This window comes from Symphalangus syndactylus, chromosome 3 (assembly GCF_028878055.3).
Source record: "Symphalangus syndactylus isolate Jambi chromosome 3, NHGRI_mSymSyn1-v2.1_pri, whole genome shotgun sequence".
Lineage (NCBI taxonomy): Eukaryota > Metazoa > Chordata > Mammalia > Primates > Hylobatidae > Symphalangus > Symphalangus syndactylus.
In genome coordinates this window covers 13,480,795-13,502,809 of record NC_072425.2, presented here as the reverse complement: position 1 = coordinate 13,502,809, position 22,015 = coordinate 13,480,795, and the positions used below count along the sequence as shown (strand labels likewise).

General features: G+C 54.6%; 1 protein-coding gene across 3 annotated transcripts; it reads left to right on the top strand.

Annotated features, from left to right (window-relative positions):
• Positions 1 to 758: 758 nt before the first annotated feature.
• PLPP7 (phospholipid phosphatase 7 (inactive)) lies at positions 759 to 21,370 on the top strand. 3 transcript variants are annotated; one of them, XM_055270671.2, is made up of 2 exons: positions 759 to 1,513; positions 3,848 to 17,911. In XM_055270671.2, the coding sequence occupies exons 1-2, from the start codon at positions 1,063 to 1,065 to the stop codon at positions 3,916 to 3,918; spliced, it is 522 nt and encodes a 173-aa protein (XP_055126646.1). In that variant the 5' UTR covers positions 759 to 1,062; the 3' UTR covers positions 3,919 to 17,911. The 3 variants fall into 3 exon arrangements, with proteins under 3 accessions (XP_055126646.1, XP_055126647.1, XP_055126645.1); XM_055270672.2 differs by having other exon boundaries at positions 760 to 1,513; positions 2,175 to 17,911; XM_055270670.2 differs by lacking the exon at positions 3,848 to 17,911 and adding an exon at positions 20,037 to 21,370 and having other exon boundaries at positions 762 to 1,513.
• The last annotated feature ends 645 nt before the right edge of the window (positions 21,371 to 22,015 follow it).

Below are 22,015 nucleotides of genomic sequence, written 5' to 3'. Positions count from 1 at the left end.
CCCAAATGGGGCTTCCCCTTTGTTCTTCCTTCCTGGGGGGAGCCGTCCATGACTCTCAGACCAGACCCAGAGCCCCCAGAGCCACGCTTCTAGGATCCTGCCACACATTTGCACACTTGTGACCACTTACACCTGTCCTTCTTTCCATCCCCACTGAGCTGTGAGCTTTTTGCAGTGTGCCCGGCACTGACACAGTGCCAGGCGCTCAGAAACTATTTACGGGTTGCCTGAAGCTGCTGTCACACTCCTGTCCTTTGCAAAGTTCCAGGTAGTGGAGGCAACCTCCAAGAGGTGATCCATTACCAACCGACTCATTATCCCTCCCTCTGATGGAAATCAGAGCTCACGGATTGTCATTTGATTGGACTGTGATGCACTGAAGCTGAATTCAAGACTGATTTAAAAAAAGACCTGCCAGCTTAATGAATGCTGTCACAGAGGGAGGAGCTGGACCTGGCCACAGGGACCCAAGATGATGCTGTCAGTGACATCGTTCACTCCATCTGGTGCCCAAAGAGGCCTCGGCCCGAGCAACACCGTCCAGTTTACAGGACCAGGTCCAAGCTGCCAGGCCGCAGGGGCAGGCAGGCCTGGCTTGCAGGGGTCTGGACGGCTCAGAGGGAAGCTGGTAAAAGCAGGGTAAGCCCAGGTCCCACCTCTGCCCCTTCAGAGGCCAAGGCCACTGCAGAGTCCAGAGCAGCCAGAGGACTACATTTCCCAGAGTCCCCCAAGCCCAGGGATGAGCCATTGGCCGATTTAAATAGCCCAGGCCTGAGGCAGCCAGGCCGCAGCTGTGGACTCCTCGCCTCCCGGAGGCTCTGCTGGTGCAGGCCCCGCATTGGAGGGCTCGATTGGCTGCCCGGCTGGCACTGACGTCCCCTTGGAGCCGGGTGGCAGTGGAGATAAACAGCCATGTGCAACTCTCCACCCTATATTTAACAGCTGCAGCGGAGAAGGCAGGGAGGCAGCCACGGTGGCGGCTCTGGGGGCAGCTCTTGTCTTCGGGGAGAAGGCTCTTGGAGCCGGGCTGGCATCGGCCTTCTCGGGGTGAGCGAGGTCACCATGCCAGCTTCCCAGAGCCGGGCCCGTGCCCGGGACCGCAACAACGTCCTCAACCGGGCTGAGTTCCTGTCCCTGAACCAGCCCCCCAAGGGGGGCCCGGAGCCCCGCAGCTCGGGCAGAAAGGCCTCGGGCCCATCGGCACAGCCCCCACCTGCTGGTGACGGGGCCCGAGAGCGACGCCAGTCACAGCAGCTGCCAGAGGAGGACTGCATGCAGCTGAACCCCTCCTTCAAGGGCATCGCCTTCAACTCCCTGCTGGCCATCGATATCTGTATGTCCAAGCGGCTGGGGGTGTGCGCTGGCCGGGCGGCGTCCTGGGCCAGTGCCCGCTCCATGGTCAAGCTCATCGGCATCACGGGCCACGGCATCCCCTGGATTGGAGGCACCATCCTCTGCCTGGTGAAGAGCAGCACACTGGCCGGCCAGGAGGTGCTCATGAATCTGCTCCTGGGTGAGTGTGCCTGCCACCCGCCACTCACTGTCAGGTCCCTTGGGAGGGAGCTCGGCCTGCCCAGCCCCGCCCTGGCCAGGACCTGCACAGCCCTCAGAAACCGGCTGGGATGGTCTAATGAGGTTAGGCAGGAAGGGTGCCCCAGAAACAGGCAGGCTCCGGCGTGGGGGAGCGACAGCCAGGGATGCACAGACGAAGCTCTCCTGCCACATGCCAAATGAAGGCAGAGGCTAGTGCGGCCCTGTGAGAAGGGCCTGCTCAGCAAAAGGCACCGCGGCCCAGAGGCAGCTTGAAGGGAGGCTGGGCCAGAGGTGGTGGCCTCAAGGGAGACAGTCAGGGCTCTGGTGGGCATCCTGGAATGTGGTGTCACTGTTGACTCCTGCCCCACAGCTGAGATCCTCGCTCCTTGACAGCTCCCAGCCAGGCAGTGCCCGTGAGCTGCCCCATGAGCACCTCCCGCCTTGGTTCAGGAACCTAGAAAGCTGCCCAGGCTTCTCCTGCAGGGTCTGGGGACCCAGGGAGTTCCCCTGGGACTGCTACCCACTCACAGCCCCCTGGAGTTCTTCCCTGCTCCTTCCCGGGGGGAGTCACTGGAGAAGGGGTCGGGGGGCCGGTTGTTGGTTTGTTTGTTTGCAAAGTCTTTGCCTCCAACGTCTTGCAGATTAGCACCGCTCTGTGCCAGGTGCCACGTGGGGCCCATGTGGAGGCAAGCCTTTCCCTCCACCCAGAGGTGATGCCCAGCCCCTGTCCAGCCCACCGTTCGGGCACCACCAGGTCCCCAAGGTGCCCCAGGAACCTTCCACCCTCCACGCCAGGCCCGCATCGATTTCCTTGTCTTTCCCAATGTGGCCATCATTTGGGGGACATGTGAGGTGGAGGTCTCAGGCAAAGCAAACATTAACAAGGGGTCTCGGTTCCAAAAGGGCATTGGGTTGGACCACGGAGAACACGGGTTCCAGAGGAAGTTACAATAAAAACATGTATCTCCCTGCTCTAGTCTCAGTCTGGAGGCTCTGTGCTCTGTGGGTGGGACTCGGGGAGGCGGAAACCATCGGATACTTCATGCAGGAGATGGCTGGGTCTGCCACCTTCAAGATTTTCTTGTTTTTTTTTTTTTTTTTAGACAGAGTCTCACTCTGTCTCCCAGGCTGTAAGGCTGAAGTGCAGTGGCGCGATCTTGGCTCACTACAACCTTCAGCTCACTACAACCTCTGCCTCCTGGGTTCAAGCAATTCTCCTACCTCAGCCTCCCAAGTAGCTGGGATTACAGGTGCCCGCCACCACACCCAGCTAATTGTATTTTTAGTAGAGATGGGGTTTCACCATGTTGGCCAGGCTGGTCTCAAACTCCTGACCTTAGGTGATCCACCCACCTTGGCCTCCCAAATTGCTGAGATTACAGGCTTGAGCCACCGTGCCTGGCTGGTTTTCTTGTTCTTATTACTAAATTATTTACATTACAATAACTTATTATTTACTCCTGAATAAACAGCCTCACGAGGTTGGTGCCATTATCATGCCCATTTTACAGATTAGGAAACTGAGGTTCCTATAAATAAAGCAACCTGGCCCAGCCTCAGGGCTTAAGATTTGCACCGGCTCCAGCTGACACACAAGCATCTGCTCTTCCAGGTGCTGGGCCACAGGCATGGGAGGGAGGGACAGAGCAGAGGGGCCGAGGCACTAGGCCAGGCGCTTCCAGGGGCAGAACCTGCTCTCATTATCCACAGTTTCACACAGGGCCACGTGGCTCAAGAAGACTGTTGGGATTTAGAAAGGTAGGTTGCCTGCTGTCAGAAGTTGGGGTGGGAAGGCATACGCTCGAGTCTGTCTCTCAACCCTGCTCCCTTGACCCCATCGCTTCCTTCCCTCCTTCTTTCCCCATGTGACAAGGGAGGTGATGAAGTTGTCATTGGTTAAATGCTTACCGTGTTCCAGGGCTTTGCATAAGCCATATCATTACTTCTGATCTTCACCATAACCCATGGAGCTTGGTGGTGTTATTATTCCCCATTTAAAGGGGGGAAACTGAGGCACGGGGTGATGATGGCTCTAAGGTTGTGCAGCTAGTCAGTGATGGAGCCAGGAGCAGAACTGGGAGCAACTCTAGCTTTCCTTTGCATTTTCAGAGGAGAGGGAGAGGGAACCAGCTCAGACTGTGTGAAGCTTCCAGCAGGGGGAGGATCAGAGAAGAAAGGAGGTGCATCTCAACTTACCCACAGTCAGTGGATGCTCTAGTAGGGGGGTGAGCTCCCCGTGGTAGGAGGTATGCAAGCAAGCTGCCTCTCATCACCAAGTAAAACAGCTCTGCTTTGATTTGTATTTTTTTTACAGGAATGTTTGCTTTTAAGAACATTTCCCCTGCCCCAAACATTGAAAAATTTACAATCTACTTGTTAAGATAAGGCTTCAGGCTCATTCCAGCAGCCAGCTGCCATGGGCACAAAGCTGTTTGCCCCACAGGATAAAGATGAAGATTTGAGATGCCTTCCTCCTTGAACAGAAGTGATAGACATTTTAAAAAATCTTTAAAAACATAATTTATTGAGCTTTATTATGTACCAAAGACAATGTCATGAACGGCCTGTATTTTATGATGTAAAAAAGCTGTTGATGACCTTTCAAGGTAAATATTAATATGCCCGTTTTACAGATAAGTAAACTGAGGCTCAGAAAGCTCAAACAACTTACCCACCACACAGCTATAAGTGGTAGGTTCAGGAAGTAAATCCAAGGCCCCGTGACTGCAATCCCCCCAACTCCTTGCTGCTCACTGTGGGGCTGCAGGTCGGGCATATCACCCGTGTTCACTGCACTCCTGGAGCGTGTGTGCTTTGTGGAGGGGAATGGTCTGGGAGGAGGTTGACTGTCTTCATATCCAGGTATTGAGACCATGGGGCCTGGCACAAGTCAGGCACTGAGCACAGGCCACAGAGCAGGCCGGGTGGGTCTGGGGACCCCGAGGTCATTCCGCGGGGATGCCAGACCAGCCCTCGGCTTGGTGGGAGAAAACAGCAGCAAATGGCCAAGGCAGGCTCTAATCCCACAGCTCTGGTCTGACCTGCCAGGAAGGAAGGTCCCACGGTCTCCTGCCCCGGGGAAAGTAGACCACCCGCTGAGCGCACGCTGCAGGTTCCATCTGTCCTTTTGTCTTTGGAGGGCACCCTTCAACCCTGGAGCACAGGCTCTGGGGTCAGACTGGCTGTTGTCCAGGTCCATGCTCTGACCCTTACTTGCTGTACGCACCTGATCAAGTCAGTTCCTGTCTCTGAGCCTTAGTTTCCCTATGTGGGGGCTGAGGGGGAGGTGGCAGGGGTGTGAAGGGAGCTGGCAAAGCATTTGGCATGGTGGGTGCCATGCCACACAGTGACATCACTGCAGTACTGAAGGGGGAGGGAGCCCTGCCTAGCCCTGCCCACCCGCTCTGGCCCCATGGCACTGAGCCAACCCCCAGGGGCAGTCTCTGGGCTGGGAGCAAGACCTCTGAGCTTGAGGTTGGGACCTGGGTTCCACTTGGCTCTGATGAGGCAGACTTGGGAGCTTGGGAAACGAGAGCTGCAGCTACAAGGCCTAGGAAGGGTCCCGCCGGGCCCGGGGAAGTTCTCTGCATGCTCCCTGCTTGGCAAGCAGTCCCATGCCCTCCCTGCTTGCCCCTCCCCTAGTGCACACTGTCAAGACTCTAAAAAGCTCAGAGCCAGAAGGGGTCTTAGCAGCAGGCAAAAGTTGGGGCTCCACAGGCAGCTGGACCTGGGTGCAAATCCCAGCCCTGCTGTGGGAACTCAGGCAAGTGACTTTGCCTCTCTGAGCCTCAGTTTGTTCATCTGTCAGATGGGTTGTTGGGAAAACTCCCTGATGAATCACACGTGAAGTGCTTGGCACTTACTGATGTTGGTTAACGCTTAAGTAGCAATGATTATTATCATCATTATCACCTTCATCATTGTCAGAAGTCCAGGACCAGCCTCCTGCCAGGTATCTTCCAAGCTCTAGATGCCTTGAGACCACCTGTCCCCTTCCTTCTCCCTCCCGAGCAGCACCCAGCTTGATGATCCAAAGGGAGCCAGGTGACAGGTGACAGGCGACCAGGCCCATCCCAGTTCACTAAGCCCATCCTTGTTTCCTCATGGGCCTGTCCTGTGGTGGGAAATGCCTCTGGTCTTGTTCCTTGATCTATGTCCTTTATGAAAGTATCCTTTTGTTTGTTTGTTTGTTTGTTTTTGAGACAGAGTCTCTCTCTGTTGCCCAGGCTGGAGTGCAGTGATAAGATCTTGGCTCACTGCAACCTCCGCCTCCTGGGTTCAAGCAATTCTCCAACATGGTTTCGCTATGTTGGCCAGGCTGGTCTCGAACTCTTGACCTCAGGTGATCCACCCACCTCGGCCTCCCAAAGTGCTGGGATTATAGGCGTGAGGTGATCCACCCACCTTGGCCTCCCAAAGTGCTGGGATTACAGGCTTGAGCCACTGCGCTGGCCTATAAAATATCTTTTTTTTTTCTTTGAGACGGAATCTCGCTCTGTCCCCGGGCTCGAGTGCAGTGGCGGTATCTTGGCTCACTGGCATGAACCCGGGAGGTGGAGCTTGCAGTGAGCTGAGATCTTGCCACTGCACTCCAGCCTGGGGATAGAGTGAGACTCCATCTAAAAAAAAAAAGTATTTTTATTGAGATTTTCCTGAATATGAAAATTACTTTTTTTTTTGAGACGGAGTCTCGCTGTGTCACCCAGGCTGGAGTGCAGTGCTGTGATCTCGGCCCACAACAACCTCTGCCTCCCTGGTTCAAGTGATTCTCCTGCCTCAGCCTCCCAAGTAGCTGGGATTACAGGTGCCCACCACCATGCCTGGCTAATTTTTGTATTTTTAGTAGAGATGGGGTTTCACCATGTTGGCCAGGCTGGTCTTGAACTGCTGACCTCATGATCAGCAGTTCAATCCCAAAGTGCTGGGATTACAGGAGTGAGCCACCATGCCTGGCTATGAAAACTACATTTTTATGTCTTTTTTTTTGTGATAAGCTATACATCACATAAAATTGATCACTGTAATCATTTGAAGTGTACAGTTCAGTGGCATTGAGTCCATTCACACTGTTGTGCAGCCATCACCACCATCCATCTCCAGAACTCTTTTCATTTTTCATCTTAAAAAACAGAAGCTCTGGCCGGGCGCGGTGGCTCACGCCTATAATCCCAGCACTTTGGGAGGCCGAGGCGGGCGGATCACGAGGTCAGGGGATCGAGACCATCCTGGCTAATACAGTGAAACCCCGTCTCTACTAAAAATACAAAAAAATTAGCCGGGTGAGGTGGCGGGCGCCTGTAGTCCCAGCTACTCGGGAAGCTGAGGCAGGAGAATGGCGTGAACCCCGGGGGGCGGAGCATGTAGTGAGCCGAGATCGCACCATTGCACTCCAGCCTGGGCAACAGTGAGACTCTGTCTCAAAAAAAAAAAAAAAAAAAAAAAAAACAGAAGCTCTGTCCCCATTAAGCACTGACTCCCCACTCCCCTTCCCCCAGCCCCTGGCAACCTCCATTCTACACTCTGTCTCTGGGGATTTGACTGTTCTAGGGACCACATGTAAGTGGAATCATACTGTATTTGTCTTTTGTGACTGGCTGATTTCATTGAGCACGATATCCTCGAGGTCCATCCATGCTGTAGCGGGTGCCAGCATTTCCTTCCTCTCTAAGGCTGAATAATGCCCAGTTCCAGGTTGGACCACATTTCGTGTATTCGTTCGTCCACCCGTGGACACTTCGGTTGCTTCCACCTTTTAGCTGTTCTGAGTAATGCTGCCGTGCGCACAGGTGTATATGTATCTTCTTGAGCCCCTGCTTTCAGTTATTTTGGTTGTATACTCAGAATGGAGTTGCTGGATCACAGGGTAATTTTATGTTGACTTGTTTGAGGACCGGTCCTACTATTGCCCACAGCGGCTGCGTGATTTTACATTCCCCCAGCAATGCCCAAGGGCTCTGATATGTCCACGTCTTCGCCAACCCTCATTATCTGGTTTTTCGATCAGAGCCATCCTAATGGGTATGAAGTGGTATCTCTTGTGGTTTTGGGTATTTTTTATTTGTTTTTGTTTTTTATTTTGTTTTGGGATTTTTTGTTTGTTTTTTTTGAGACAGAGTCTCGCTCTGTCACCAGGTTGGAGTAAAGTGGCGCGATCTCGGTTCACTGCAACCTCCGCCTCCCAGGTTCAAGCAATTCTCCTGCCTCTGCCTCCCAAGTAGCTGGGACTACAGGTGCCTGCCACCATGCCTGGCTAATTTTTCATAGAGATGAGCTTTCACCCTGTTGGCCAGGCTGGTCTCAATCTCTTGACCTCAAGTGATCCTCCTGCCTTGGCCTCCCAAAGTGCTGGGATTACAGGCGAGAGCCACAGTGCCCAGCCTACACATTCTTGTAGTAAGAAAAAATGCAATGATTACAAGGCTAGATCAAGAAGAAAGTGAGCCTCTCCCTTAAACTCTCTCCCAGGAAGAGCCTCTGCCGCAGTGTGGGTCATGTGCCCCTGGATTTTTCCCTGTGCGTATGCTAACATGTAATGTGTTTCTCAGGTTGTGTTTTGCCTAGTTTGGTCTCACTCTCACAGCTGTGGCCCTCCCACTTGGAATCCTGGTCTGGACCCTCCATGTCCCTCGCGCCAGCATGAGGGGTTCAGATGCTCCAGATAATCTATTCTGGCAGCTCTCCCATCCCCTGCCTCTGGTTCTTGCTCTCAGGGACAATTTAGGTGACAGCCTCTCCACGAGGCTTGTCTAGCCTGTTCCTAACTGAGGGATATTTAGGCTGATCCCAAATCTCCACTCAGTACCCTCCTGTGGGAAACCGCACATGCTACCTCCTCAGAAGTAGAGGGGCTCCCTCCCCAGCCTCCTTTCTCGGCAGCTCAGTGGGCCTCAGTGCAACAGTCAGTCCCTCAGGGGGGGCCTTTGGCCACCCCCAGGCCAGGTCAGAGCGCCTTAATACACTGCCCTGGCAGCTGTCCACACAGTGGATGCAAGAGAAATGCAATAGTTTGTGGTGCCAGTAGGCAGGGTCTGGATCAGCATTGCCCACCAGCACAGCTAGTGATTTCATGTCCCTGGGACCTGCTCCTAGCAGGGCCTGGCGCTCAGCAGAGTGAGTAACCAGCGCCATCAGTCTTTCTATTGATGATCCTGAGTGCTTTGCACACTGCTGGTCTTCAAAGACAGGGAGAGCTGGCTTTAGCAGGTGGAGTCTTTTTTTTTTTTTTTCTAAGAGAGTCTCGCTCTGTCACCCAGGCTGGAGGGCAGTGGCACGACCTCAGCTCACTGCAACCTCTGCCTCCCAGGTTCAAGTGATTCTGCCGCCTCAGCCTCCTGAGTAGCTGGGATTACAGGTTCCTGCCACCACGCCTGGCTAATTTTTGTATTTTTAGTAGAGACGGGGTTTCACCATGTTGGCCAGGCTGGTCTCGAACTCCTGAGCTCAAGCTATCCACCTGCCACCACATCCCAAAGTGCTGGGATTACAGGCGTAAGCCACTGTGCCTAACCTTTAAAAATAACTTTTTAAAAATGTGCACAAATAATGCGTGCTTGTGGCAAGAAAGATTTTAAAGTGCAGAATCACAAAAAGACAGTAAAAATCACCCCTAATCCTCTTGCCCAGCAAGAAGCATTGTTAGCATTTAGAGCAGTACCTTCTAGATTTTTTTCTCTGCATATAAGCACATTTGCTTACATACATGTCTTATTTTATGAAGATGGCATCCTACTGGAAATCCTATTTTATAAGTGGCCTTTTCCACTTAACATACCCCATGGCTCTCCGATATAGTGAGGCTATAAATATACATGGGCCTTATCATCTGCAGTGGCCACAGCACGCTCTGGTGTCTAGATTAGGCCACGGTTTGTCCCGTCTGTCTCTTGAAGGGCGCTGGGTCATTTCACGTTTTTCGGTGTTATAAACAATGCTGCAGTGAACATCCCCAGCCATGAATCACGGCCCACATCCCTAACGATTTCCCAAGGAGGTATTCCTGCAAAGGGAAGAGCTGAGTCCAAGGGAGACACACGGAGGAGAGTTCTGATTCCGAAGCCAAATGCCCTTCAGGAAGTTCAGACCGATTTACACACCCCCTGGGCAGTATATGGCTGGCTCCCAACCTTCCAGAAGCCAGAATCGGGGATGAGAAGCAGGATTGACTTCCCAGTCCAGGAGCACTGGGACCCCTCCTCCCAACCCAGCCGGAGAGAGACATCTGCCCACAAACCCAGCCCTTCACAGCCTGCAGGGCATCCCGGAAGCCCCGTCCTTGCTCCTTGCTTTAGAACAGCTGAGCCCACAGCCTCCACCTCCCACACCTACCCTACTGGCCCCAACTCCCCAGAGACCCTGCCCTGCTCTGAACTGGTCCCACAGAGTGTGTCTTCAGGGGGAAAGCAGCCCAGAGCCACAGAGGGCCACACTAGGTCACCCCAGCTGCCCCTCTTCCCGCAGTGCACATAGCTGCTGGCAGACAAGTGATGTTCTGATTTTCAGAGGCCTCAGGAGGAGATGATTCCAAATCTTCCAGGATGGCAGCAGCTCTTTTCCAAGAAAGCCCTGGCTCCTGCGTGGCCTCTGGGAGCCTCTAGCACTCTGGTTCCCTGGCCACCACCAACCCCGAGAGACCTGGGCTAGGGGAGAAGGGTGGGCCTCGAGGTGGGTTCTTGTTGCCCTCTGAGGGCCGGGAAGCCTCTAGGACAGCAGGGCCCCGGGGACAGCTGTGCTTCCTGCAGGGGGGGTTCAGACATTCAGGCCCCAACCCTGTGAAAAGAGCTGAGAGTGGAGCTGGTTGGGACGGAAGAGTGTGAGGGGTGGTGGAGCCAAGCCCTGGTGTCCTCTGACATGGTCCCGGGAGTCCATTACTGAGTGTCTGCTGCACACAAGAGCAGGCCCCTTGTCATCCCAGCGTTTCCATGGCAGGGAGCTCTGGGGGATAGACACACCGAGGTTGTGCCGTCCACAAGTGGCCAACCTCGAAGCCGGTCTCTTTCTGGAGCCTGAGTGCACAGCCACCGCCCTGGGTGATCCTAGCGAGTGGAGGCCAGTGGGGGCTGAGTGACCTCCCTGAAACGTGCGCATAGCAGGTCCAGGGCAGTGCAGCTCCCACCGGCTCCCCGGCTCTTGCCCCTGAGCCTCCTGCTGGGTGGACCTTTCCCCTCACAGGGGTCTCCTTGCCCTCCTTGAGTCAAGAAGGGAATGTAGGTCACTCGACTGGACAGGGCCATGTGGGCGGAATCAGCCTTGAGTGATGGCGCCATTTGCTTCTATTTCTGGGCACCAGATGATGCTCTCACAGTGTCAGAATCAGAGTCACACCGAGGCCTGGCTGCGCTGGAGGAGGGAGAGAGGCCCTGCAAGGGCAGCAGGAGAGGGCAGAGTGGGGTGGGAGGCCCAGGGGAGGCTACGGCTCTGTTGGAGAGCTGCCCTGTGGTCTGAGGGTGGCAGGCAGGCCACTGCCTCTTCCATTCACAACGCTCCTGGTCAGACGCCTGCAGCATGGTGAGGGCGAAAAGCCACGCACCCCGTCACACCTGTGATAGAGTAACGCTCTGTGTCACTATGTGCTTACTGCCCACCGTCCCGGTTGGCCATAGGGGACACTGCCAGCCTGGTTCACAGTGCCAGGCCTGACACATGCCTGAAATACCCAAGAACCGGCGGTGCCCAAGAAAGGGTGGAAAAGTGAGTGAACCAGGCACAGGCTGGGTGGGTCAACCCGGCTGGACAGCCAGGCTGGGCCCTACGGTCCCCACAGGGCCCAGGGCAGAAAAGGGGCAGAGCCTCCCCCTCATTATGGCCTGAAGAGAGGGAACCAGCCCAAAATAGCCACAGCTTCCCAAAGGCCCAGCTGTGGGGCGTCTTAGTCCATTTTGTGCTGCTGTAACAGAATACCACACACTGATTTATAAAGAATAGAAGTGTATTTGGCTCATGGTTCGGGAGGCTGGGAAGTCCAAGGCTGAGGGGCTGCATCTGGTGAGGGCCTCCTTGCTCCCTGTTGCCTTCTGCATCACGTGCAAGGGAGCACATGCCTGAGAGGGCGGGAGGTGACCACACTCACCCTTTTGTCAGGAACCACCCCCGATACCTGCATTAATCCATTCATGAGGGGAGAGCCCTCATGGCCTATTGCCTTTTTATTTTATTTTATTTTATTTTATTTTATTTTATTTTATTTTATTTTGAGATAGAATTTAACTCTTGTTGCCCAGGCTGGAGTGTAATGGCACGATCTCAGCTCACTGCAACCTCTGCCTCCTGGGTTCAAGCGATTCTCCTGCCTCAGCCTCCTTAGTAGCTGGGATTCCAGGCACCTGCCACCACGCCTGGCTAATTTTATACTTTTAGTAGAGACAGGGTTTCTCCATGTTGGTCAGGCTGATCTCAAACTCCCAACCTCAGGTGATCCTCCCACCTTGACCTCCCAAAGTGCTGGGATTACAGGCATGAGCCACCATGCCCGGCCTCACCTTTTTTTTTTTTTTTTTTTTTGAGACAGAGTCTGGCTCTGTTACCCAGGCTGGAATGCAGTGGCAAGATCTCGACTCACTGGAACCTCCACCTCCTGGTTCAAGCGATTCTCCTGCCTCAGCCTCCCAAGTAGCTGGGATTACAGGCACTTGCCACCACGCCCAGCTAATTTTAAAAATATTTTTAGTAGAAATGGGTTTCACCATTTGGCCAGGCTGGTCTCAAACTCCTGACCTCAAGTGATCCATGCGCCTTGGCCTCCCAAAGTGCTAGGATTACAGGTGTGAGCCACCACAGCCACTCTGATCACCTCTTAAAGGTTCCACCTCTCAAAATTGTTGCATTGGGGATTCAGTTTCCAACACATGAACTTCAGGGGACTCATTCAAGCCGTAGATGGAGTTTCTAGATCGTGAGACATGGGCACCCACAGAGGCCTATCTGTCAGCCAGGGGAGCTCCAGATGACCCCCACAACATACCAGCTTCAGCCACATCTGTTTCAGACACTGAGTCTGTATGCTTTCACTGGGAAAAACAATGTTTTGCTGCTAGAAATTTGAAAGGAGCCAGGCACAGTGGCTCACACCTGTAATCTCAGCACTTTAGGAGGCTGAGGCGGGAGGATCACTTGAGCTCAGGAGTTCAAGACCAGCTTGGGCAAAAAACTGAGACACTGTCTCTACAAAAAGTCAAAAAATTAGCCAGTTGTGGCCTGTGCCTGTGGTCCCAGCTACATGGGAGGCTGAGGCAGGAGGATCATTTGAGCCCAAAAGTTCAAGGCTGCAATGAACCATGTTTGTACCATGTTTGTACCACTGCACTCCAGCCTGGGCAACAGAGGGAGACACTGTCTCAAAAAAGAAAAAAGAAAAAAAGGGAAGGTGTGGGTCTAGCTTAGTTCTTGGCCTATGGATCCTGACAGCCCATGCAGAGAGCTGGGGCATGTGGGGAGGTCGAGGCACCCAGCCCTCCTTGCCTTTGGCCACCCCATCAGAGTGAGGTACTGGGCCCAGTGTACCCCCCGGGTGACTTAGTAAAGTCACCCTTTCCTCCCCCCTTTTTCCTTGACCACAGCAGCTGTCCATTAGGGCCCCTGTGCTCGAAAGGCAGATTTTATTTATTTATTTATTTATTTTGAGACAGAGTCCCGCTCTGTCACCCAGGTTGGAATGCAGTGGTGCCATCTCAGCTCACTGCAACCTCCATCTCCCAGATTCAAGCAATTGTCCTGCCTCAGCCTCCCGAGTAGCTGGGACTACAGGTGCCTGCCACCACATCCGGCTAATTTTTGTTTTTTTAGTAGAGATGGGTTTTCTCCATGTTGGCCAGGCTGGTCTCGAACTCCTGACCTCAGGTGATCCACCCACCGTGGCCTCCCAGAGTGCTAGGATTACAGGCGTGAGCCACTGCACTGGCCTCCAAAGGCAGATTTTGAACCTATCAGCTGCTGAGCCCTGGTTTCCAACCTAAAGACCTGGTCACCAGTAGGACAGATGGCCCATGCCTTCCAGTGGCTGGTGTCATAGTTCAGCCTACCATGGAGCCCAGTCCTGGTCTGCATGAACCACCCCCTACCCCAGATTCTGGCAGCTCTTCGGGCACCTAGACCCTGGCACCAGCCACCACCACCAGGGAAGCCCTGGCCTTGCCCGGCCTGGCCTCTCTTACTTGCCTTGAGGTGGTAGAGGTCTTGGAACCTGGGCCCTGGTGGGACCTTAGGAAAAAAAAGCCTTCACTGATGCTCCTGCACGGTGCCCCAGCCTGCAGGACCAGAGCCTCCCACGGCTTCCCGGGCCAGGCAGGGCCAGGACTTACAGGCAGTGTAATGGCAGCAGTATGCTGTCAACCGCCACACTCCTCCCCAATTCATTGGCTCATTTCCTCCTGGGACCACCCTTGCTATGGATGAGTAGACCAAGGCCCTGAGAGGGGAAGGAACTTGTTCTTTTTTTTTGAGACGGAGTCTCGCCCTGTCGCCCAGGCTGGAGTGCAGTAGCGCAATCTTAGCTCACTGCAACCTCTGCCTCCCAAGTTCAAGTGCTTCTCCTGCCTCAGCCTCCCAAGTAGCTGGGACTACAGGCGCCCGCCACCATGCCCAGCTAATTTTTTTGTATTTTTACTAGAGACGGGGTTTCACCATGTTGGCCAGGATGGTCTCGAACTCCTGACCTCAGGCAATGCGTCCACCTCGGCCTCCCAAAGTGCTGGGATTATAGGCGTGAGCCACTGCGCCCAGCCAGAACTTGTTCTTAATTAGCAGTGTTGACCCCTAGGCCAGAAGCACCAGGACCCCTCCTCACAGCCCCAGCCAGCGAGACTTGAACCCCACCTGTGACTACAGAGCCTTCAGATTGAACCCCCTCCCCATGAACTGCCTTCCCTCCCGAGGTGGAGAGAGCCTGTCTCCAGGCCATTTTTGGGGAAGTGGAGGGGGCTTGCAGATGACAGGGGCTCCAGCTGGGCTGGAAAGGACCAGCTGGCCCTCTAAGCTGGCTTCCTTAGCTGCTCCATGGGGCTGAGGCATGCCAAGGTCAGCACAGCTACCTCCCTCTCCCACCTGCCCTGGGGACCTGGCAGTCCCCAGTCCCTCTCTCCTGCTGGAACTGTGACCTCCCACAGGCTTCAGATGGCACCAAACCCGGGTATGGTCAGCACACGAGCTGGCCAGCCATACGCCTCCCCAGCCACCTCCTGGGAAGACCCAGCCCAGGGGAACAGCTGCCGTGAAATTGGCAGGCAAGGGTAGAGTAAGATTTTCTCGAGGGCTTCAGGCCCCGCCCTCCTTGGGCCAGCCAGCATCTCTGTGCACCTGCTCAGCCCCCTCTTGTGCTGGCCAGGCACTTCCAGGGTACGAGGCTCTCAGCCAGCCCTGTGGCTAATGAGAGGGGCCAGGAGAGGCCACGGTTCAAACCCCAAACAGAGAGACCAGACTACAAGCAGCAACCCTGAAGTGGGCAGGAAAAGGGGAAGCCCTGAAGTTCTAGTCCTCCAGGGAGGACTGCGTGATCTGGAACAGTCTAACTGCCTGGCATGGACAGTTAGGTGCACCACAGTGCCTCACACCCTGCAGCAAGGGGATCGGGGGTATGTGATGGTGCAAGACTTTCAAAAGCAGGCAGCAAAACAACATATGTAAACCATGTTACAAGCTTTATTAAATCTATGCTCCAAAGGCCAGGTGCAGTGGCTCACACCTGTAATCCCAGCACTTTGGGAGGCCGAGGTGGGCGGATCACCTGAGGTTGGGAGTTCAAGACCAGCCTGACCAACATGGAGAAACTCCATCTCTACTAAAAATAGAAAAATTAGCCGGGCGTGGTAGCACACACTTGTAATCCCAGCTACTCAGGAGGCTGAGGCAGGAGAATCGCTTGAACCCGGGAAGCGGAGGTTGTGGTGAGCCGAGATCACACCACTGCACTCCAACCTGGGCAACGAGAGCGAAACTCTGTCTTAAAAAAAAAAAAAAAAGATATGCGCTGTAGATGGATGGAAGGGTCTGGAATAATGGCTACCTCTGAGGGTCAGGATTACAGGTGATTTAAACTCTAACTTTTGTTTTCTGTTTTGTAAATGTTCTGCAGTGAATAGCATCTTCTGTGTCTTTTTTTTTTTTAATTTTTTTCCATTTCTGCCAAGAGCTGACCATTCTGATAAACACTGAAAAGTTTTCTAGGAAAGCTCCCAGCATCCAGCTGCACTGAATTGTCATTGAGTCATAACCCCCCACCTTTATCCAGCCCTCCTGGTGGGCCAGGCGTTTTGGAGAACCAACTCAATTGTTTGCTGAGACTTCCCTGCTTTAGCACTGAATGTCTTGTGTCCTAGGAAACCCCTCTGTCCCAGCGAAACCTTGTCACCCTGCAGTCAGCCTGCAGGCATGGTGCCAGGCCCCCTCTGGGAGGTGGGTGTCCCTGAGCTTCATCTCACAGGTGAGGAAAGTTAGGTGGTTTGCCTAAGGTCACAAAGCTGGGAGGCTCCAGGGCTGGAATTCACAGCCGGGTCTCTGGCTGTGATGTCTGTGAGCTTTGCCACCACACTACACTGTGGGTGTTGTCTTCACTGTCCCGGAAGCAGGGCTTGCAGGGGCTGTGACCTCACTGGGGTCCCCAAGTTCACCTGAGGTGGGGAAGCACAGGGGGCAGGGGGCACGGGCTCCCTGCTGATTCTGCACCTGCCCTGGGGGTGCTGTCTGGCCTGCCAATGCCACCCCCACCCCCAGGTCAGAGGGTGTGAGCTCCAAGGGCCTTTCTAAGGGTGGGGAGGGTTGACCCGGAACCCCCACATTGGCTGTCTGGGTGCCACTCCGATCAGCTGGGTGAAACTGGGGTCCTAGCATGGTGCCTTCCTCTCATAGCACAGAAAGGCAGAGCAGCCCCCCAAGGCCATGCAGCAGGGTGTGGCAGAGACACGATGGAGATCCAGGTCTCCCCTGTATTTCCAAAATAGGGAAAGAAAGGCCAGGTGCAGTGGCTCACGCCTGGAATCCCAGCACTTTTTGGGAGGCGGAGGTGGGCAGATCCTTTGAGGTCAGGAGTTCGAGACCAGCCTGGCCAACATGGTGAAACCCCGTCTCTACTAAAAATACAAAAAATAGCCGGGCGTGTTGGCAGGTACCTGTTGTCCTGGCTACTCGGGAGGCTGAGGCAGGAGAATCACTTGAACCCGGGAGGCGGAGATTGCAGTGAGCCAAGATCATGCTGCAACACTCCAGCCTGGGTGACAGAGTGAGACTCTGTCTCAAAAAAATAAAGAAAAAGAAAAGGAAGGAAAGAGCCCACCTCGCTGGTTATGAGCCTCAGGCCAGTAACTCAACTACATTTGGAGACTGTGGCTCTGTTTCTAGCCCCGGGGGAAGAAACCTATGATCAAACAGGCACGGCCCCTGCCTCCACGAAGTGATGACTTCATGCCGCAGGCAGCGAACCCTCACCTCCCAGCAGATGCCTCAGTGACTGCGGGGGAAAAGCCACCAAACAGAAGGCCAGGTGTTGAGACTGAACCATTCAGGGCCTGAGCTGTCTGGAAGGCTGGGGCAGGTCCCTGAGGTGGTGGGTTGGGAAAGAGTGGAACATTCGAGAAAGCAAGAGCATCAGGTATGAGTGCTCTGAGCTCCAGGGGTTCATCTTGTCCTCTGTAAAGTGGGGATGACACAGTGCAGTTGCTGGGGAAAACAGTGGGGTTCCTCAAAGAGTCACACACAGAGTTACTGTCATTACCAACCAGCGACTCCACTCCTAGGGATCTACCAAAAGAACTGAAAACAGGCACTCAGCAAACACTTGCACACACGTGCATAGCAGCGTGAGTCACAGCAGCCGAAGGGCTCAAACAACTCGATAGCCATCAATAAATGAATGGATAAACAAATTGTGGCCGGGCACGGTGGTTCACGCCTGGAATCCCAGCACTTTGGGAGGCTGAGGTAGGAAGATAGCTTGAAGCCAGGAGTTTGAGACCATCTTGGGCGGCAAAGTGGGATGCCTATTTGTAAAAAAAAAAAAAAAAAATTTTTTTAAATTAGCTGGGCCTGGTGGCACACTTGTAGTCTCGGTGGCTCAGGAGACTGAGGGAGGAGGATCTCTTGAGCCCAGGAATTCAAAGTTACAGTGAGTTCTGATTGCACCACTACACTCCAGCCTGGGCAACAGAAAGAGACACCATCTCTGTCTGTCTGTCTCTCTCTCTTTTTAAGACAGGGTCTCACTCTGTCACCTTAGCCTCCCGCGTAGCTGGGATGAGAGCGTGCACCACCACACTCAGCTAATTTTTGTATTTTTTTGTAGAGATGGGGTTTTGCCATGTTGCCCATGCTGGTCTCAAACTCCTGGGCTTAAGCAATCCTCCCACCTCAGCCTTCTGAGTAGCTGGAACTACAGGGGTGTGCCATCACACATGTCTAATTTCTGTATTTTTTGTACAGAGTTTTGCCATGTTGCCCAGGCTAGTCTCGGACTCCTGACCTTGCGATCTGCCCGTCTTGGCCTCCCAAAGTGCTGGGATTATAAGTGTGATCCACCGTGCCCAGCCAGAGACATCCATCTCTTAAAAAAAAAGGCCGGGTGCGGTGGCTCACGCCTGTAATCCCCGCACTTTGGGTGGCCAAGACGGGCAGATCGCAAGGTCAGGAGATCGAGACCATCCTGGCTAATATGATGAAACCCCGTCTCTACTAAAAATACAAAAAATTAGCCAGGCGTGGTGGCGGGCGCCTGTAGTCCCAGCTACTCGGGAGGCTGAGGCAGGAGAATGGCGTGAACCCAAGAGGCAGAGCTTGCAGTGAGCAGAGATGGCACCACTGCACTCCAGCCTGAATGACTGAGTGAGACTCTCTCAAAATAAAACAAACAAAAAAAGAGGCCGGGCATGGTGACTCATGTCTGTAATACCAGCACTTTGGGAGGCCAAGGCAAGCGGATCACCTGAGGTCAGGAGTTTGAGACCAGCCTGGCCAACATGGCAAAACCCCGTCTCTACTAAAAATACAAAAATTAGCCAGGCAAGGCAGAGTGTGCCTGTAATCCCAGCTACTCAGGAGGCTGAGGCACGAAAATCACATGAACCCGGGAGGTGGAGCTTGCAGTGAGCCGAGATCATGCCACTACACTCCAGCCTCGGCAACAGAACGAGACTCCATCTCAAAAAAAAAAGAAAGAGAAGATGAACAAATAGTGGTCCATCCATACAATGGAATATTATTCGGCCATGAAAAGGAGTGAAGTGCTGCCACATGCTGCCACATGGGTGGAGGCTGGAAACAGTATGCTAAGGAAAGAAAGGCAGACACAAAAGGCCACGTACTGTCTGATTCCATTTACATGAAGTGTCTAGAGGAGGTAAATCCACTGTGACAGAAAGCAGATTGGTGGTGTCCAGGGGCTGGAGAGAAGGGGATGGGGAGTGGCTGCTTTGTGGGTACGGGGTGTTCTTTTGGAATGATGAAATGTTTTGAAATTAGAGACAGGAGGTGGCTGCCGACATCATGATGTGCTAAATGCTGCTGGACCGTGCACTCTGAAATGGTTGACTGGACAAGATGTAAATTTTGCTTCAATTTTTGAAAAATAGGAATGGGGCTGGGCACAGTGGCTCACGCCTGTAGTGGGTGAACACTTTGGGAGGCCGAGGTGGGCAGGTCACCTGAGGCCAGGAGTTGGAAACCAGCCTGGCCAACATGGCGAAACCCCATCTCTACCAAAAATACAAAAAATTAGCCAAGCATGGTAGTGTGCACCTGTAATCCCAGCTACTCGGGAGGCTGAAGTATGAGAATTCCTTGAACCCAGGAGGTAGAGGTTGCAGTGAGCCAAGGTCGGGCCACTGCACTACAGCCTGGGCAACAGAGCAAGACCCTGTATCAAAAAAAAAAAGGAAAAGGGGCCAGGCGTGGTGGCTCGTACCTGTAATCCCAGCACAATGGGTGGCCGAGGTGGGTGGATCACCTGCGGTCAGGAGTTTGAGACCAGTCTGTCCGACATGGCAAAACCCCATCTCTACTGAAAGTACAAAAATTAGCTGGACGTGGTGGTGGGTGCCTGTAATCCCAGCTACTCAGGAGGCCGAGGCAGGAGAATCACCTGAATCCGGGAGGCGGAGGTTCCAGTGAGCCGAGATCGCACCTCTGCACTCCAGCCTGGGCGACAAAGTGAGACTCTGTCTCAAAAAACAAACAAACAAACAAACAATAAAACAAATAAAATGCATATTATGTCAGGGCATGAGAAAAGCTGTACAAAAAAATTAAACAAGGTGAGGGGAGAGAGTGTGGTGGGGGCTTTTACAAACAGCGTGGTCAGAGAAGGCTTCTCCGCTAAAGGAAGTAGCTACGGGAAGGCAGGGCATGCCAGGCAGGGGAGACAGCAAGGGCAACGGCCTGAGGGGGGATCTGTGCCTGGGGGTCAGCGTGGCTGAGTGGCCTGAGTGAGGAGCAGGAAGGGGAGGCGAGGTGGGGGGAACATGGGGGGCCCGGGCCTGGACCTGGCTGGTGGCCCTGATGGCCCGGCGGCCCCTGTCTACCCCCAACAGCCCTGCTCCTGGACATCATGACGGTGGCCGGCGTGCAGAAGCTCATCAAGCGGCGCGGCCCGTACGAGACGAGCCCCAGCCTCCTGGACTACCTCACCATGGACATCTACGCCTTCCCGGCTGGGCACGCCAGCCGCGCCGCCATGGTGTCCAAGTTCTTCCTCAGCCACCTGGTGCTGGCGGTGCCCCTGCGCGTGCTGCTGGTGCTCTGGGCCCTCTGCGTGGGCCTGTCCCGCGTGATGATCGGCCGCCACCATGTCACGGACGTCCTCTCCGGCTTTGTCATCGGCTACCTCCAGTTCCGCCTGGTGGAGCTGGTCTGGATGCCCTCCAGCACCTGCCAGATGCTCATCTCCGCCTGGTGAAGCGCCCACCGGCTCACGCAAGGCTCTGGGGGCAGGGCTGGCCCTAGAGAAGGGGCAGGGGGTGTCGAGGTGGCGGGCGTGGGTGGAACAGAGCGGCCAGGAGTCGGAGCGGCCACCCCCACCTCATCTTCCCCTCCTGGCTGGAGGCCGGCGAACCCAGGCCACCCCTCCCGGAGACAAGCGTGTTTGGCAGTTCCAGGCCTCTTGCCCCTTTGCTTGGACTCCAAGTCTCCTCTCTAGGCAGCCAGGACACACCCGTGGGGACAGCCCTATTTAGCTTCTGCTCTGGGAACAGCAAAAAACAGGATGGCGGGAGGGGCCGAGTCTTGTCCTTTCATCGTCATGACTGTTGAGTTCTTGGCTGTGCCCATCATGCCACAGCACGACGCCTGCCAAAATGCCCCCAACCTACTGCCTGATGCAGGTGCCATTGCCATTAATGGTCATCGACAGCTTAGGGCAGCAGTTTCCAATGGGTGCCCATGGGACACCAGCCTGCGAGATGCTTTTGGGGGAAAAGGGTTTTGTGGTTCAATAACTTTCGGAAGTGCTGCACACTCTGTCCCCAAGTTGGACATTCACAAAGGCCGTTATTGCTGTAAAGGCTCTGACAAGCCCTGTAGAAAAGCTTCTTGCTAAACCTTCTCTAACCCATGTTTTCTAAACTTATTTGACCACAGAACCCTTTTCTTGGGGAACAGCCATTAACCCCCAAGGAACCATTGGTTCCTCAAGCGCATTTTGGGAGCTGCTGCCAGAGGGCTAAAGGGCCTGGGGTGTGAGCTGACTCTCCGCTGGGGAGGCCAGGTGCACGCGCCACAGCCCGAGGAAAGCGCTGGCCACCGCCCGTGGGCATCGATGAGGCTTTGGCCCCCAGGGGCCGGACTCCGTGTGACCTAATAGGTCGTTTCCCAGTCACCCGTTTTGGATGTGCATTTCATGTGACAATACAGATGACATGCAAATGGCCCTCTCCCGTGTGGCTTTTTCCTCGTGCAATTCAGTTGCTCCGGATGCATTCGCCTTATTAGCATGGAACGGGCAGAGGGTGGGGGGTAATTCTTCGGCCCTAGACAGTGCCATGATGCCAGGGATCGGGGGCTCTGGGCACAGCTGGTCTGCTCCTGGACTTTACAGGCTGGCCAGTCCCTTTGCCCTGGGGTGGCTGCCTGGTACTCCCTCAGTCCCCAGGCCCTGTGCTGGCTGCTACCTGGAGCCTGGGCAGGGACTGTTTGAGAAGCCCTCACTGTGATGCTGATGGACCAGAGACCCTCTCTCACTTCAGCCTCAGGCCTTCCCAAGCCCTCCGCCCCGATTCCTGGCTAACCTGATCCTCGTCCACCAGGAAGTGGTGCTACGAGAGCTGCCACGAGGGATGTGCAGGGCAGTGAGGGCCCAGAGAAAAGGCCCCAGAGCCCAGCCTTGGGGCATCAGCGCATAGGTCCCAGAAGGGGGAAATCTGAGCCCAGATGAAGGGAATGGGTGGAGGGAGCCAGGAAGGAGGGGAAGAATGTTCTAGACAGAGGGAGGAAAGGGGTGAGGGCCAGGAGGCAAGAGCCCCCAGGTCCTATCACAGATCGGCAGGAGGCTTGGGGACACCCCAAGCTCCCCGAA

Coding starts and splice junctions, on each gene's coding strand:
- PLPP7 (XM_055270670.2), top strand. CDS start 1,063: ATGCCAGCTTCCCAGAGCCGGGCCCGTGCCCGGGACCGCAACAACGTC. Junction 1,514..20,036: donor GCTCATGAATCTGCTCCTGG/GTGAGTGTGCCT, acceptor TACCCCCAACAG/CCCTGCTCCTGGACATCATG.